The sequence below is a fragment of the Rhinoraja longicauda genome, chromosome 5 (genome assembly GCF_053455715.1).
Source record: "Rhinoraja longicauda isolate Sanriku21f chromosome 5, sRhiLon1.1, whole genome shotgun sequence".
NCBI classification, from domain to species: domain Eukaryota; kingdom Metazoa; phylum Chordata; class Chondrichthyes; order Rajiformes; family Arhynchobatidae; genus Rhinoraja; species Rhinoraja longicauda.
Window position 1 is genome coordinate 9,153,447 of NC_135957.1, and position 15,000 is coordinate 9,168,446.

The 15,000-nt window shown below is 64.1% G+C and overlaps 1 protein-coding gene across 1 annotated transcript in view; it reads right to left on the reverse strand.

Annotated features, from left to right (window-relative positions):
- cmtr1 (cap methyltransferase 1) overlaps positions 1 to 15,000 on the reverse strand; it is a 35,145-nt gene that overhangs the window by 3,321 nt on the left and 16,824 nt on the right. The window contains 13 exon segments of the mRNA XM_078399954.1: positions 488 to 534; positions 536 to 616; positions 1,932 to 2,063; positions 4,401 to 4,469; positions 6,464 to 6,521; positions 7,212 to 7,268; positions 7,936 to 8,083; positions 8,086 to 8,114; positions 9,193 to 9,277; positions 9,280 to 9,323; positions 11,236 to 11,333; positions 13,357 to 13,471; positions 14,767 to 14,969. Of these exon segments, the coding sequence (XP_078256080.1) occupies positions 488 to 534; positions 536 to 616; positions 1,932 to 2,063; positions 4,401 to 4,469; positions 6,464 to 6,521; positions 7,212 to 7,268; positions 7,936 to 8,083; positions 8,086 to 8,114; positions 9,193 to 9,277; positions 9,280 to 9,323; positions 11,236 to 11,333; positions 13,357 to 13,471; positions 14,767 to 14,969 (1,166 nt within the window).

Here is a 15,000-nt window from a genome sequence, read left to right on the forward strand (position 1 = left end):
TCTCTCCTGAGATGCTGCCTGACCCTGCTGAGTTACTCCAGCATTTTGTGAATAAATACCTTCGATTTGTACCAGCATCTGCAGTTAATTTCTTATACCCCCTCACTGTATCCACCAACTGTACCCCCTCACTGTACCCCCTCATTTACCCCCTCACTGTACCCCCCCCCTCCACTGTACCACCTCGCCTTGCCCTGGGTAGGGGGAGTCCGTCAGTTGCCCCCACATCCCCGACCCTCACCTCCGCCCCACAGCCCTCCAACCACCCCCTCACACACCCCTCCACCCACCCCCCTCACACACCCCTCCACCCACCCCCTCACACACACCCTGCCCCCCTCACACACCCTCCACCCACCCCCTCACACACACCCTGCCCCCTCACACACCCCTCCAACCACCCCTGAACCTGCCTGAACATCCTCATTCCCTCCCCCTTCCCCCCTCCCCTCACCCCCGTCCCCCCCTCTCCCCCCGTCCCCCCCACACCTCTCCCTTCAGCTCCTGGATGATCTCCACCAGGAGCAGTGACTCCCCTGGGCAGCTCCGTCTTGAAGTTCTCCAGCTTCCTCCATCTCATCGGCATCTCCCCGTCCCACAGGGAGATCTGCGACTTCTGAGGGTGGGGAGAGAGCATCAGGATGGGCCTGTTCCCCTCCCCTCCCCTCCCCTCCCCTCCCCTCCCCTCACCCCCGCTCCCCTCCCCTCCCCCCCCTCACCCCGCTCCCCTCCCCTCCCCTCCCCTCCCCTCCCTCCCCCCTCAACCCCGCTCCCCTCCCCTCCCCTCCCCTCCCCTCCCCTCCCCTCCCCTCCCCCTCCCCTCACCCCCGCTCCCCTCCCCTCCCCCCCCTCACCCCCGCCCCCTCCCTCCCCTCCCCTCCGTCCCCTCCCCTCACCTCCCCTCCCCTCCCCTCCCCCCACCCCCGTCCACCGGCTTCCCCTCCATTCCCCTCCCCTCACCCCCGCTCCCCTCCCCTCCCCTCACCCCCGTCCACCGGCCTCCCCTCCATTCCCCTCCCCTCACCCCCGCTCCCCTCCATTCCCCTCCCCTCACGCCTCCCCCCATTCCCCTCCCCTCCATTCCCCTCCCCTCACCCCCGCTCCCCTCCCCTCACGCCTCCCCTCCATTCCCCTCCCCTCCATTCCCCTCCCCTCACCCCCGCTCCCCTCCCCTCACGCCTCCCCTCCATTCCCCTCCCCTCCATTCCCTCCCCTCCATTCCCTCCCCTCACCCCCGCTCCCCTCCCCTCACGCCTCCCCTCCATTCCCCTCCCCTCCATTCTCCTCCCCTCACCCCCGCTCCCCTCCCCTCACGCCTCCCCTCCATTCCCTCCCCTCCATTCCCCTCCCCTCCATTCCCCACCCATCCATTCCCTGTCCCTTCCCCCTAGAATGGCATCAACTCAGCATGGCCAAGGTGGGCCGAAGGGCCTGTTCCCATGCCGTACAGCTCCATGTCAACGACAGCCCACCATCACTACAATCCCCCCCCCCCACCCCCCCCCCTACAGAGGAACGGTTGTGGGTCAAGGGGGTAGCTCAGCTCCACCCCACCCCATCCCCGCTGACCCCGTGGTGACCCGGGGGAGGGGTCGTGACCCACTGCTAGACCTGCCAGGGACCAGGGGAGAGGTCATGACCCTCTGCTGACCCTGTGATGCCCCTCCGCTGACCCCGTGGTGACCCTCCGCTGACCCTGTAGTGACCTGGGGAGAGGTCATGACCCTCCGCTTACCCTGTGATGACCTGGGGAGAGGTCATGAACCTCTGCTGACCCTGTGATGCCCCTCTGCTGACCCCGTGGTGACCCTCCGCTGACCCCGTGGTGACCCTCCGCTGACCCCGTGGTGACCCTCCGCTGACCCCATGGTGACCCTCCGCTGACCCGGTGGTGACCCTCGGCTGCCCCCGCGGTCCCGCGGCCCACTCACCCCTGCCCCCAGCAGGAAGTACTGCTCGCCCCCCGCCACCATGCAGCGGTAGTCCAGCACGTGGGCGATGCGGTCGATGGTGTCCGGCGACAGCAGCGTGGGCCGAGAGCTGAACGACTCCACCTCTTTACCCTGGGGACACACACGGGGAGACAGCAGTGTGGGGGGCAGAACGGCCACGCCCTCAACCTCCCGCCAGGGGGGGGGGGAGGGGTGAGTGGGGAGGGGTGGAAAAAGGGTCTGGGATGGGTGGTGAAGGGGTGCAGGTGGGGGGATGCTGTGCGTGGGTGGGGTGATGGTGGGCATGGGGGGGGGTGTGGGGTGGGTGTGGGGTGCTGGAGGGTGGGGTGGGGGGTGGGTGGGGTGCGGGAGGGTGGGGGTGGGTGGGGTGGGGGTGTGGGAGGGTGGGGGTGGGTGTGGGTGGGGTGCGGGAGGGTGGGGGTGGGTGGGGTGGGGGTGTGGGAGGGTGGGGTGGGGGTGTGGGAGGGTGGGGTGTGGGTGCGGGAGGGTGGGGTGTGAGTGCGGGAGAGTGGGGGTGGGGGTGGAGGTGTGGGAGGGTGGGGATGTGGGAGGGTGGGGTGTGGGAGGGTGGGGTGGGGTGTGGGAGGGTGTGGGTGGGGGTGTGGGAGGGTGGGGGTGGGGGTGTGGGAGGGTGGGGTGGGGGTGTGGGGAGGGTGGGGTGTGGGAGGGTGGGGGTGTGGGAGGGTGGGGTGGGGGTGTGGGAGGGTGGGGTGGGGGAGGGGTGTGCGAGGGTGCGGGTGGGGGTGGGGGTGTGGGAGGGTGGGGTGGGGGTGTGGGAGGGTGGGGTGGGGGGGTGGGAGGGTGGGGGTGTGGGAGCGTGGGGTGGGGGTGTGGGAGGGTGGGGTGTGGGTGTTGGGGTGGGGGGAGGGCAGGTGTGGGGGGAGGGCAAGGTGTGGGAGGGTGGGGGTGCGGGAGGGTGGGGTGTGGGAGGGTGGGGTGGGGTGGGGGTGTGGGTGGGTGGGGTGGGGTGTGGGAGGGTGGGGTGGGGTGTGGGAGGGTGGGGTGGGGTGTTGGGCTGGGGGGAGGGTGGGGGTGTGGGTGGGTGGGGTGAGGGTGCGGGTGGGTGTGGGAGGGTGGGGTGGGTGGGGGTGTGGGAGGGTGGGGGTGTGGGAGGGTGGGGTGGGGTGTTGGGGTGGGGGGAGGGCGGGTGTGGGAGGGTGGGGGTGTGGGAGGGTGGGGTGGGGTGTTGGGGTGGGGGTGCGGGTGGGTGTGGGAGGGTGGGGTGGGTGGGGGTGTGGGAGGGTGGGGTGTGGGTGGGTGGGGTGGGGGTGCGGGTGGGTGTGGGAGGGTGGGGTGGGGTATTGGGGTGTGGGTGCAGGCGGGTGTGGGATGGTGGGGTGTGGGTGTTGGGGTGGGGGTGCGGGTGGGTGTGGGAGGGTGGGGTGGGGTGTTGGGTGTGGAGGGTGGGGTGGGGTTGTGGGGTGGGGGGAGGGTGGGGGTTGTGGTGGGTGGGGTGGGGGTGCGGGTGGGTGTGGGAGGGTGGGGTGGGTGGGGGTGTGGAGGGTGGGGGTGTGGGAGGGTGGGGTGTTGGGGTGGGGGGAGGGCGGGTGTGGGAGGGTGGGGGTGGGGTGGGGTGTTGGGGTGCGGGTGGGGTGGGAGGGTGGGGTGGGTGGGGGTGTGGGGTGTGGGTGGGTGGGGTGGGGGTGCGGGTGGGTGTGGGAGGGTGGGGTGGGGTATTGGGGTGTGGGTGCAGGCGGGTGTGGGATGGTGGGTGGGGTGCGGTGTGGGTGTGGGGAGGGTGGGGTGGGGTGTTGGTGTGGGGGTGCGGGTGGGTGGGGTGGGGTGGGGGTGTGGGAGGGTGGGTGTGGGTGGGTGGGGTGGGGGTGCGGGTGGGTGTGGGAGGGTGGGGTGGGGTGTTGGGGTGGGGGTGCGGGTGGGTGTGGGAGGGTGGGGTGGGGTGGGGGTGTGGGAGGGTGGGGTGTGGTGGGTGGGGTGGGGTGCGGGTGGGTGTGCGAGGGTGGGGTGGGGTATTGGGGTGTGGGTGCAGGCGGGTGTGGGATGGTGGGGTGGGGGTGCGGGTGGGTGTGGAGGGTGGGGTGGGTGTTGGTGTGGGGGTGAGGGGGTGGGGTGGGGGGTGGGGTGGGGGTGTGGGAGGGTGGGTGGGGTGGGGTGCGGGTGGGTTTGGGAGGGTGGGGTGGGGGGTTGGGGTGGGGGTGCGGGTGGGTGTGGAGGGTGGGGTGGGGTGGGGTGTGGAGGGTGGGGTGTGGGTGGTGGGGTGGGGGTGCGGGTGGGTGTGCGAGGGTGGGTGGGGTATTGGGGTGTGGGTGCAGGCGGGTGTGGGATGGTGGGGTGGGGGTGCGGGTGGTGTGGGAGGGTGGGGTGGGGTGTTGGGGTGGGGGTGCGGCGTGGGTGTGGGAGGGTGGGGTGTTGGGTGTGGGAGGGTGGGGTGTTGGGTGTTGGGGTGGGTGGGTGCCACCCTGTGGTGAGCACCCTGTGGGTGAGCCTCACCTGGATGAGCTGCAGGAAGCGGGTGCGTGGGTCTGAGGAGGCGGGCGTGACCCGGGCCTTGTCTGGTATCTGTGGACAACACACAGCCGTCACTGGGGATGGCAGAGTCTGGGGTCAGTGAGCAGCCCGCCCCGAGGTCAATCAGAGGGTCAGGAAGGGGAGGGGTTGTCCTGGGTCACGGAGGGGTCATTCACAGGGTCGGGAGAAGTTGTCGGTGTACGGTCTTTACTGGGGGTCAGAGTGGAGTTGGGGCGGGGTCGTTGCCGGGTCGATGCTGGGGTCGTTCCCGGTGTCGGGGAGGGGTTGTTACCGGGGTCGGGGAGGGATCGTTGCCGGGTCGGGAGGGGTCATTCCCAGGGTGGGGTCGTTGCCGTGGTCGGGGAGAAGTCGTTGCCGGGTCGGGGAGGGGTCGTTCCCGGGGTCGGGTCGTTGCTGGGGTCGTTGCCGTGGTCGGGGAGAAGTCATTGCTGGGTCGGGGAGGGGTCGTTGCCGGGTCAGGGAGGGGTCGTTGCTGGGGTCGAGGAGGGGTCGTTCCCGGTGTTGGGGAGGGGTCGTTGCCGGGGTCGGGGTGGGGGTCGTTGCCGGGGTCGGGGAGGGGTCGTTTCCAGGGTCGGGTCGTTGCCGGGGTCGGGGAGAGGTCATTGCCAGGGTCGGGGAGGGGTCGTTGCCGGGGTCGGGTCAATGCCGGGGTCGAGGAGGGGTCATTCCAGGGTCGGGTCGTTGCCGGGGTCAAGGAGGGGCCATTGCCAGGGTCAGGGACAATAGACAATAGGTGCAGGAGTAGGCCATTCGGCCCTTCGAGCCAGCACCGCCATTCAATGTGATCATGGCTGATCATTCTCAATCAGTACCCCGTTCCTGCCTTCTCCCCATATCCCCTGACTCCGCTATCCTTAAGAGCTCTATCCAGCTCTCTCTTGAATGCATTCAGAGAATTGGCCTCCACTGCCTTCTGAGGCAGAGAATTCCACAGATTCACAACTCTCTGACTGAAAAAGTTTTTCCTCATCTCAGTTCTAAATGGCCTACCCCTTATTCTTAAACTGAGATACAGCGCAGAAACAGGCCCTTTGGATTTCTGCGCCAGCCCCGCACACTATCTCCACCCCACACACACACACACACACACACACACACTAGGGACAATTCACCATTTTACCAAAGCCAATCAACCCACAGACCTGCACGTCTCTGGAGTGTGGGAGGAAGCCGGAGCACCCGGAGAAAACCCACGCGGGTCGTAGGGAGAAGGTAGAAACTCGGTACAGACAGACAGACAGCGCCTGTAGCCAGGATCTGTGAGGGAGCAGCTGTCACCTGTTCTTAGTTTAGTTTAGTTGAGAGATGCAGCTTGGTTTCCTACCACACTCCAAAGGAGCCCAGGTCTATTGGCCAATTAGTCCCCAGTGTGTGTGGGACAGTGTTAGTGTGTGAGGATCGCCGGCCGGTCAGCACCTTTGTCCACCTTAATGCTCTTCAAGAGCTCCAACACCTTCTTAACATGACACTGTCCTTGCACACTGTACTAGTATTCTCCACACCAATCTCAGTTTCCTCATGTCCCTCTCCTTGGTGAAACAGATGTACAGTCATTGTTTAGGAACTCATCTCCACCCGCACATTCCACGCACAAGTTCCCCCTCTTGATCCTTGAGTGGTATATGTGGGTCCTTGCCGGGGTCAGGGAGGGGTCGTTCCCAGGGTCGGGTCGTTCCCAGGGTCAGGGAGGGTCATTGTCGGGGTCGAGATGGGGTCGTTGCCGGGTCGTTCCCAGGGTCGGGTCGTTGCCGTGGTCGGGGAGAGGTCATTGCCGGGGCCGGGGAGGGGTTGTTGCCAGGGTCGGGGATGGGTCGTTACCGGGGTTGGGAGGTGTCGTTGCGGGGTCGTTCCCAGGGTTGGGTCGTTGCCGGGGTCGAGGAGGGGTCATTGCCGGGGTCGAGGAGGGGTCATTCCCGGGGTCGAGAGGGGTCACTCCCGGGATCCGGATGGGGTAATTGTCGGAGTCGGGGAGGGGTTGTTGCTGGGAATGGGATGGGGGTGAGGGTGGGATGGGGGTGTCTCACCGCCCACAGCTTCAGGCACTCCTTGCGTATGTCGGCCTGTCGTAGTTCGTTGAGGTTCCTGTGGACAGACGACAGGCTCAGGGCTCACCCACGACATCCCCCCCTCACCCCCCCCCCCCCCCCCCCACCGGAGACCCCTCCCTGCCTGCCTGGGGTCAGATGAGTGGAAACAACACGCGGTGGAGGCTGGGAGAGGGACAGAGAGACAGAGAGAGGCCCAAGGGCAGCAGGAACCGTCTACAGTGCCCACCACCAGGGGCACAGCCTCAGGACAGGGGGCACGGGACTTGAGGAGGAGGAGGGCATTCCTCAGGGGGCATTGAGGGAGTTGAAGGTGGGTTGTGGGAGGGTTTCGGGGATGTGAGTGGATGCTTTCCCCCGGGGGGGGGGGGGGGTGGAATGGGGATCCACTGCCTGAGGGGTCATGGTGGTTCACCGGACCAGGTCTGTGACCCATCGACACAGAGCGGGAGGGGTGGGTACAGAACGCGGGCACGGACACGATGGGCTGAAGGGCCTGCCGTTGGGCAGCAGCTGCTCTCCACACCGTTCGCTAACAGGCAGTGGCTCAAGGGGCAGGGGTCAGGGGGCCAGTGTCAGGGGTCAGGGCAGGGAGCTGGGCCAGGAGTCAAAGGTCAGGGAACCTGGGCAGGGGTCAGGAAGCTGGGGTCAGGGGTCTGGGAGCCGGGACAGGGGTCAGGGTTGAGGGCCGAGGGGTTGGGTGCGGAGGAGAGAGCATGGTACTCACGGATCACGGATGAAGGAGTGAATCTTCGCCAGAGCCTTGACCTGCTGCAGAGCGTGGCTGGAAGAGAGCGTGTGAGAGTGAGAGTGGGGAGGGGGGGACACTGGGGGACACTGGGGGCCATGGGGAAGGAAGGAAGGATCGGAGGAGAGGGGGTACAGGGAGAGTTGGGGATTGGAGGCCATCAGGGAGGGGTGGTTGGGGAGGGGAGGGACTCGGAGTAGAGGGTGGGAAGAGGGGGCTGCAGGGGCCGGGGGTCGGAGGGGCCGTGGAAACTGGGGGGGGATGGGGCAATGAACGGGGTTGGGGGTCAGACACTGCGGACACTTATCTCTCGTTGGACCAGCAGAGGGGGCTGCAGGAGGGGTCTGAACCTGGAACAGTGTAGGGGTGGGGGTGGTGTGAAGGTCAGAGGCCATGGTGAGGCAGGGGTCAGAGGGCGGGGATCAGGGTTAAGGTCAGAGGCCAGGGTGAGGCAGGGGTCAGGTTGGGGTCAGGGTGGTGTGGAGGTCAGAGTGAGGCAGGGGTCAGAGGGCGGGGTTCCGGTAGGGGTCAGGGTGGTGTGAAGGTCAGAGGCCATGATGAGGCAGGGGTCAGAGGGCGGGGTCGGGGAGGTGTGAAGGCGAGAGGTCAGGGTGAGGCAAGGGGTCAGAGGGCGGGGCAGGGTGTGGTTTGGAGGTCAGGGTGAGGCAGGGGTCAGAGGGCGGGAGTCAGGGTGGGACTGGACCTCTCGTTGGAGTGGCGGAGGTGGCTGCAGAAGGCGTCCTGGGCTTGCAGCAGTTCGGGGGGCACGAGGGTGGTAACGTCCTCTTCCGTGTCCTTCAGCTGGTTCAGCTTCTGGTTGATGCTGAATAGGTAATCACGCACCGCGTCCGCCCTCCCCTCAGCCCCCGGCACACCACGTACCTGGGGGAAGAGTAGAGAGTGTGACACATCGTCCCTGACCCCCTCCCCACCGCGTCCTGACCCCCACCCCTCCCCACCGCGTCTGACCCCTCCCCACCGTGTCCCTGACCCCCTCCCCTCAGCCCCCGGCACACCACGTACCTGGGGGAAGAGGAGAGAGTGTGACACATCGTCCCTGACCCCCTCCCCACCGCGTCCCTGACCCCTCCCCCCACCGTGTCCCTGAACTCCCACCCCTCCCCACGGCGTCTGACCCCTCCCCCCACCGCGTCCGCCCCTCCCCTCAGCCCCCGGCACACCACGTACCTGGGGGAAGAGTAGAGAGTGTGACACATCGTCCCTGACCCCCACCCCTCCCCACCGCGTCCCTGACCCCCACTCCTCCCCACCGCGTCTGACCCCTCCCCACCGCGTCCCGCCCCTCCCCACCGCGTCCCCTGCCCCCACCCCTCCCCATGGTGTCTGACCCCTCCCCACTGCCCCCCACCCCCTCCCCACCGCGTCCAGCCTCCCCACCGTGTCCCTGACCCCCTCCCCACCGTGTCCCTGACCCCCACTCCTCCCCACCGCATCTGACCCCTCCCCACCGCGTCCAGCCCTCCCCACCGTGTCCCTGACCCCCTCCCCACCGTGTCCCTGACCCCCTCCCCACCGTGTCCCTGACCCCACTCCTCCCCACCGCATCTGACCCCTCCCCACTGCGTTCCAGCCCTCCCCACCGCGTCCCTGACCCCTCCCCCCACCATGTCCCTGACCCCCACCCCTCCCCACCGCGTCTGACCCCTCCCCACTGCGTCCGGCCCTCCCCACCGTGTCCCTGACCCCCACCCCTCCCCACCGCGTTCTGACCCCTCCCACTGCGTCCGGACCTCCCCACCGTGTCCCTGACCCCCACCCCTCCCCACCGCGTCCGCGTTGGGGTTGAGGGGGTACGGATGGGGATGGAGAGGGACGGGGTGAGGTTGGGGTTGAGGGGGTATGGATGGGGTGGGTTGGGGGGTTGAGACAGGGGTGGGGTTGGGGTGGGGTTGGGGCGGTGGGACAGGGTGGAATGGGGTGGGACGGGGCAGATACTGACCGCTCTGAGTTGGCGGGCCGGCTGGTGATGGGTTTGAAGAGCGAGATGCGGTCGAAGCAGAGGAAGAGCAGGTAGACCAGGCCGCACTGAACGGTGTGAACAGGTCAAAGGTCTTACACAAAAAGTGACCGCCCTGTAGAGCAAGGAGACACGTGAACCCCAACCCCACCCTGTCCCCCCAACCCTGGCCCTGACCCCAGTGTACCCCCACCCCCACCCTGACCCCCCCACCCCTGGCCCTGACCCCAGTGCACCCACACCCCCACCCTGACCCCCCCACCCCTGACCCCCAATGCACCCACACCCCCACCCTGACCCCTCCACCCCTGGCCCTGACCCCCAGTGCATCCACACCCCCACCCTGACCCCCCCACCCCTGACCCCCAATGCACCCACACCCCCACCCTGCCCCCCCCACCCCTGGCCCTGACCCCAGTGTACCCACACCCCCACCCATCTTCCCCCCGTGGCCCAACTGCTTTTTTTTGTTTTAGTTTTTCCTTCCAAGGACTTTATTTAATAACCATTATACGTCTATTTATTTATTTATTTATCTGTCTATTTATTTATTCATTTATTCATTTATTTATTTATTTATTTATTCAATGGGTGCAGGAGGAGGCCATTTGGCCCTTCGAGCCAGCATTACCATTCATTATGATCATGGCTGATCATCCCCAATCAATACCCGTGCCTGCCTTCTCCCCATATCCCTTGATTCCACCAGCCCGAGAGCTCTATCTAACTCTCTCTTAAATCCATCCAGTGACTTGTCTTCCACAAATTCACATCTCTCTGGGTGAAAAAGTTCCTTCTCACCTCAGTTTAAATGTCCTCCCCTTTATTCTAAGACTGTGGCCCCTGGTTCTGGACTCCCCCAACACTGGGAACATTTTTCCTGCATCTAGCTTGTCCAGTCCTTTTATCATTTTATATGTTTCTATAAGATCCCCTCTCATCCTTCTAAACTCCAGTGAATACAACAAGCCCAGTCTTTTCCAATCTTTCCTCATATGACCAGTCCCGCCATCCCAGGGATCAATCTCGTGAACCTACGCTGCACTGCCTCAATTACAAGGATGTCCTTCCCCAAATTAGGAGACCAAACTGCACTCAATACTCCAGATGTGGTCTCACCAGGGCCCCTATACAACTGCAGAAGGACCTCTTTACTCTATACTGAAATCCTCTCGTTATGAAGGCCAACATGCCATTAGCTTTCTTCACTGCCTGCTGAACCTGCACACTTACTTTCAGTGACTGGTGTACAAGGACACAAGGTCTCGTTGCACTTCCCCTTTACCTAATCTGACACCATTGAGATAATAATCTGCCTCCTTGTTTTTGCCGCCAAAGTGGATAACCTTACATTTATCTACATTATACTGCATCCGCCATGCATCTGCCCACTCACTCAACCTGTCCAAGTCACCCTGCAACCTCCTAACATCCTCTTCGCAGTTCACACTGCCACCCAGCTTTGTGTCATCCGCAAACATGCTAGTGTTACTTCTAATTCCTTCATCCAAATCATTAATATATATGGTAAACACTCTCCACCCCAGGTTCCTGATGTAAAGGGGGAGGACCTCCCTTGTAGAGGGACCTCCACTGGGAACATGCCCGACTGTGTGTGCGACCCCTACCCCTCTCGTGCACCCCACGATGCCCCCCAATCTCCCCCATCCCCAGCCTCCGATACGTCATTCCATGCCGCTCCAAGCCGACACTCACCCCTTCACCCAGTGCCACCCCAGCCCACACCTGTCCTGTGCCCCCATATCCCATCCCCATCCCTGTGTACACCACCATCACTGCCCCCCACCCCTGCCCTTGTGTACACGATCACTGCCCCCCATCCCGTGTACACCACCATCACTGCCCCCCAACCCTGCCCCTGTGTAAACGATCATTGCCCCCATCCCTGCCCCTGTGTACACCACCATCACTGCCCTCCATCCCTGTGTACACGGTCACTGCCCCCCATCCCCTGCCCCTGCGTACACAGTCACTGCCCCCCACCCCTGCCCCTGCGTTGCCCTACCTGTGCGTACCACGCTGAGTGCCACCAGCACCTGGCACAGCAGCAGCTGTTTGCTGAGGATCTCCTGCAGGTTCTCCTGTCCCTCCACCGAGAACCCCTGTGCACACATTTACACGCACACTCACGCTCACACTCACGCTCAGCACCGGGCCACCGCAGGGGCCGCGCGGGGACGGTGGCAACGGCAGCGAGGGTGGGGGCAATGGAAGGGGAGGAGTCCGAGGGGAGGTGGGCTAGGGGTGCGTGTGGCAGTGTGGGGGTTATGGGGGTGCAGCAGGGTGGGGGTGAGGGGGTTACGGCAGGGTGGGGGTGAGGAGGTTATGGGGGAATGGGGGTGCAGCAGGGTGGGGGTAAGGGAGTTACGCAGGGTGGGGGTAAGGGGGTTAGGGCAGGGTGGGGGTGAGGGGGTTATGGGGGAATGGGGTAACGGCAGTGTGGGGGTGAGGAGGTTATGGGGGAATGGGGGTGCAGCAGGGTGGGGGTAAGGGAGTTATGGCAGGGTGGGGGTAAGGGGGTTACGGCAGGTTGGGGGTGAGGGACTTATTGGGGTACGGCAGGGTGGGGTGAGGGGCTTATTGGGGTACGGCAGGGTGGGGTGAGGTGGGTTATGGGGTAAGGGATACAGCAGGGTGGGGGTGAGAGGGTTAAGGCAAGGTGGGGGTGAGGGAGAACAGTAGTGTGGGGGTGCGGGGGTAAGGGTTAAGGGGGTGCGGTAGTGTGGAGGAGAGGGGGGTTACGGGGTTCCAGGGTGTGGAGTGAGGGGGGTTACGGGGGGGGATGGGGTGCGGTAGTGTGGGTTCGAGGGGGTTACAGTAGTGTGGGTTCGAGGGGTTCCAGTAGTGTGGGTTCGAGGGGGATACGGGGGGTACAGTAGTGTGGGTTCGAGGGGGGTGGAGGTACGGGAGTGTGGGTTCGAGGGGGTTACAGTAGTGTGGGTTCGAGGGGGGTGGAGGTACGGAGTGTGGGTTCGAGGGGGTTACGGGGGGTACAGTAGTGTGGGTTCGAGGGGGTGGAGGTATGGGAGTGTGGGTTCGAGGGGGTTACGGGGGGTACAGTAGTGTGGGTTCGAGGGGGTTACGGGAGTTACAGTAGTGTGGGTTCAGGGGGGGTTACAGTAGTGTGGGTTCGAGGGGTTACTGGGGTTACAGTAGTGTGGGTTCGAGGGGGTTACGGGGGTTACAGTAGTGTGGGTTCGAGGGGTTACTGGGGTACGGGAGTGTGGGTTCGAGGGGGGTGGAGGTACGGGAGTGTGGGTTCGAGGGGGTTACGGGGGTTACAGTAGTGTGGGTTCGAGGGGGGTGGAGGTATGGGAGTGTGGGTTCGAGGGGGTTACTGGGGTTACAGTAGTGTGGGTTCGAGGGGGTGGAGGTATGGAGTGTGGGTTCGAGGGGGTTACTGGGGTTACAGTAGTGTGGTTCGAGGGGGTTACTGGGGTTACAGTAGTGTGGGTTCGAGGGGGGTGGAGGTATGGGAGTGTGGGTTCGAGGGGGTTACGGGGGGTACAGTAGTGTGGGTGCGGGGGGGTGGAGGTACGGGAGTGTGGGTTCGAGGGGGTTACGGGAGTTACAGTAGTGTGGGTTCGGTGGGGGTTACAGTAGTGTGGGTTCGAGGGGGTTACTGGGGTTACAGTAGTGTGGGTTCGAGGGGTTACGGGGGTTACAGTAGTGTGGGTTCGAGGGGGGTGGAGGTATGGGAGTGTGGGTTCGAGGGGTTACTGGGGTTACAGTAGTGTGGGTTCGAGGGGTTATGGGGGTTACAGTAGTGTGGTTCAAGGGGGGTGGAGGTACAGTAGTGTGGGTTCGAGGGGGTTACGGGGGGTACAGTAGTGTGGGTTCGAGGGGGTTACAGTAGTGTGGGTTCGAGGGGGGATGGGGTGCGGTAGTGTGGGTTCGAGGGGGGTACGGGGTACGGAAGTGTAGGTTCGAGGGGGTTGGAGGTGCAGTAGTGTTGGTTCGAGGGGGGTGGAGGTACGGGAGTGTGGGGTTCGAGGGGGGTTACGGGGGGTACAGTAGTGTGGGTTCGAGGGGGTTACGGGGGGGTACAGTAGTGTGGGTTCAAGGGAGGTGGAGGTACGGGAGTGTGGGTTCGAGGGGGGGGGTACTCTGAGGACACACACCCACCCCGTCACCCATGAGGAAGTGCACGCCGCGGCGCTCGGTGTTCTCCAGCACGAAGCGACGGAACTCGCTGATGTTCTCCGGCCGGGTGATGTCCCCGTCTCCGTCCACCCCCCCCCTCACCTGCGGACAGACGTGGGGGGGTGTCAGAGAGAGCTGCAGTGGACAGGCACACCCTTCCCCACCCACCCCAACCCCTCACAGATGGTCGGGGGGAGGGCGGTCAGTGAGGGGCAGATGACAGACATCCACACCCTCGATCCCCATCCCAGCTCCCTCCCCCACCCACCCCACCCATGGGTGACACGGCTCAGCCCCACCCCACAGCTGCCAGCAGGGTCAGTGGGGAAGAGAACCGGGCCCTGACCACCTCCCGGCCTACCCTCCCCCACCCTACACCTACCCCAGCCCCCAGCCAGCCACCCACCCAACCCCACCCCATCTCCCCATCAGTGTCTGCACGGCAGCACAGCGGTAGAGTTGCCGCCTCACAGCGCCAGAGACCCGGGTTCAATCCCGACTACGGGTGCTGTCTGTACGGAGTTTGTACGTTCTCCCTGTGACCTGCGTGGGTTTTCTCTGGGTGCTCCGGTTTCCTCCCACACTCCTAAAGGGCCTGTCCCAGTTACGTGATTTTTAAGGCGACTGTCAAAGTCGTAGCAGATTGCCGAAATGTTCTTTTACCCTCCGACAATGACCACGACAATGCCGAGTCAGGTCGATACAATATTTGTGAAACTAGCACCTGGCTAAGAGATTACACCGTCTTCTTAAACATCGCAAAATTCCCCGCGCTTACCTGACCGTCAAACTGGCGCCTCCAATCTACCCGTCAAATGTCCTGACGGTAAATAAATTGGTTAAACAGAACTATCTTCTGGTATCTTCGAATGCCTTTACTTAATTTAATATTACGTGCTTCTAAATGCATCTGCGACAACCTAGCAAACCGGGGGACAGCATGCGACAGACAGCGCCCGCAATAAGCTACGATACCTGGCCACAAGCCAGCTGTTGCACAGAAATTTATATCGGGAAATTTTCTCAGCGACACGAGATCCACTACGATTCTTTGAAGACTCCTCACGATCATGCCCACGACACCCCTGGCGAACTGTCGGTGACAGCCTAGTCACCAGCAGTCGCCTTCAAATCCCCTACGTGGGACAGGCCCTTAAGACGTGCAGCTTTGTAGGTTAATTGGCTTGGTGTAAATGTTTTTTAAAAATCTCCCAAATGTGTGTGCTAATCGTTGGTCAGCTTGGACTCAGTGGGCCAAAGGGCCTGTTCCCACACTGTATCTCTAAACTATACCAAACCTCTCTACCCTGTCCCCTCTCTGCCCAAATCTCCCCTCCTCCAACCTCATTTCCCCGCATCCTCCCATCTCCCCTCCCCTCCCATCCCCCTGACCCACCGTAGTAGGGCTCGAATAACTCGCTGGAGGCGGCGAAGAAGTCCTCCAGCTTGAAGTCGTTGGGGCCGCGCAGGGTGAGGCCGAAGCCCTTGGCGTGCCAGCCCCTCCTCCACAGCACGTACTCCGAGAAGCCCCCCGGACCCGCGCACACGTCCGCAAAGTACAGCAGCTCCCCGTCACGCTCACGCACCAACGGCCTCTACACACCGGGGAGCAGGGGGGGGGGGGGA